At 30.6% G+C, this 2,500-nt stretch overlaps 1 protein-coding gene across 1 annotated transcript in view; it reads right to left on the minus strand.

The window, feature by feature from the left end:
- Positions 1-498: 498 nt before the first annotated feature.
- LOC149132359 (uncharacterized) overlaps positions 499-2,500 on the minus strand; it is a 29,612-nt gene continuing 27,610 nt past the window's right edge. Inside the window, exon 2 of the mRNA XM_089364448.1 lies at positions 499-2,500. This exon is cut by the window's right edge and continues 1,418 nt beyond it. Coding sequence (XP_089220574.1) covers positions 2,027-2,500 — 474 coding nt within the window. The 3' untranslated portion in view covers positions 499-2,026.

Here is a 2,500-nt window from a genome sequence, read left to right on the forward strand (position 1 = left end):
ACAAAATTAATTCTCATCCGCCCTTAACTTCTGATCAAACACCACCGGGGCATATAATCATTATAAATGTACTATAGTCATGCTATTTAGCTCCTAGGGCAGCAAGCCCAATTAGCCCTCCACAGGAGCAACTTTAAAAGTCTGCATGGAGTGCAGCTTTTAAGCTAGTAGTATAATAACTGAAATAACTAAATGATAAAATATGATATACATACACACTCACACACATGCACATAAGAGAAGCACTACTCAGTTGGAGAATAAGTAGAAATGTATGGTAAACTCATAAGCGTGTGCTTTTAGCAAACATAAATTTTGAATCGGTGTTAATTAGAGGTAACAGTATAAAAAAAAACCATGGTATTTGCTTATGCTTTTTGAAACGTGTCTTAAACGTCTGCTTACTAAGCACACTCGCTGATATGTTTCCTTTACATTTCTACTTATAAACATACATATAAATATAAACGTTAATGATGAGTGACAGAGAAACAGGTGTCTGGTTTTTTATATATCTTTTATTATTCTGTTGCATTTTTTCTTTAGATTGTGGCTGTTGTTTTATTTTTAACATAAATTTATTACATAGAGATTCTTCAACTCAGACTTCACCTCTTTTCTTCCCTACCTACCTCCATCTGCTCTCGTTCTTACTCTTTGAGTTTTGTCTGTTTTTATTTGTGGGTTGTTGTTTGTTTTAATGTATATAATTAATTGTCTTTATTTATTTCTGTATATTTTCTTTCCTTTTTTTTTTATATATCAGTAAACTCATTGTCCGTTGCATTTGCAATGAAAATTACAATTATCATTATCATCATCATCATCATCATACTCATCAGCCTTTCTTTCACTTTTATATTTTATTATTATTACTATTATCATCACCATTTTATTCGTTAATATTATTATTATTATTATTACTATTATTATCATTTTTGTCATTGCCATCTTTGAAGTTTTACATCTCTTTCTCTTTTTCCTTCTCCTCTTCCTCCTCCTTCTCCTCACAATCGTCATCCTCACCACTACTGTTTTGTTCTTATTAATAATAATTAACATTATTAACATTTATCATTTCGTCCATGTTGTACAGGTTCTAGTATATTTTACTTTGCATGTTTTAGAAATTAATTCTTTTCTTTTTATTATTTCATTAATTAAATAATTATTTTTCAACGTCCTTTCATTAAAATTTGTTTTTCAAAAAAAAAAAAAAAAGAAAAGTTTTTTGCTTCTGTATTTTTTTATTTTGTTTTAATTTTTCAGTTTTCATTGATACTGGTGCTGTTAAATGCAAGTGAATATTGACACGTTTGCATATGTATGTGTGTATATATATATATATATATATATATATATATATATATATATATATATATATATATATATATATATACACACATATACATACATACATATATATATATATATATATATATATATGTATCTATCAATATATATACACACAGACACACACACAAATATGTATGTATGTAAACATACATACATACATATATATATATATATATATATATATATATATATATATATATATACACACATATATTCACATACACATACATATATAAATTCGAGATATGTGTTCGTGTATATATGTCTGTGTATCTGAGCCAGTAAGTGTGCGTGCATGTGTATAAATATATATGTATATATTATACATACATATATATATATATATATATATATATATATATATATATATATATATATACACACACTCTTATATATACACACGCGCACACTCACACATACATATATATATATATATATAGATACATATGCATACATACACATATATATACACGTATGTATGTATAAGTACAATTTTACAATTAGTAATAATAATAATAATAATAATAATAGTAATAATAATGATAATAATTCACAGAAACAAACAAACAATACAGCACAAAAAAAAAACACACTGTCTGTTTTGTCTGTGTATGAGTGTGTGTGTGTGTGTGTGTGTGTGTATGTGTGTGTGTGCGCGCGCGCGTCTCTTTCACAGATGCGTTAGTTTAGGTATGTAGGAATAGGTATCATGATGAAGTTCGTGAGCGCTGGGTATACCGCACGCCCCTAACTGGGACGTGTGAGTCAGCTGATAGTGTATACCGCCGCTAGCGTCCTCCAGTAGCGAACCAGTAATGTAAGGGGAATTGGATCCGGTCACATGATGCAACAGGTGTGAGTTCATGTAAGCGTGGGGCGAACCCACGTTTGGAGGCTGAGGAGATGATGATGACGATGTTTGATGATGGTGATGAGGGTGGGGATGAGATTGTTGTTGTTGATGATGTTGTTGTTGTTGTTGTTGTTGATGGTGTTGTTGATGCTGATGTTGCTGGTGGTGATGTTGCTGTTGATGATGATGTTGCTGCTGTTGCATATGGTGGTGTTGCTGCTGCTGATGCTGTTGATGATGATGATGATGCTGTTGTGGTCGTTGTTGCTGCTGTTGGTGAGGATGGTGAGG

This window comes from Octopus bimaculoides, chromosome 16 (assembly GCF_046866305.1).
Source record: "Octopus bimaculoides isolate indiv1 chromosome 16, ASM4686630v1, whole genome shotgun sequence".
NCBI lineage: Eukaryota > Metazoa > Mollusca > Cephalopoda > Octopoda > Octopodidae > Octopus > Octopus bimaculoides.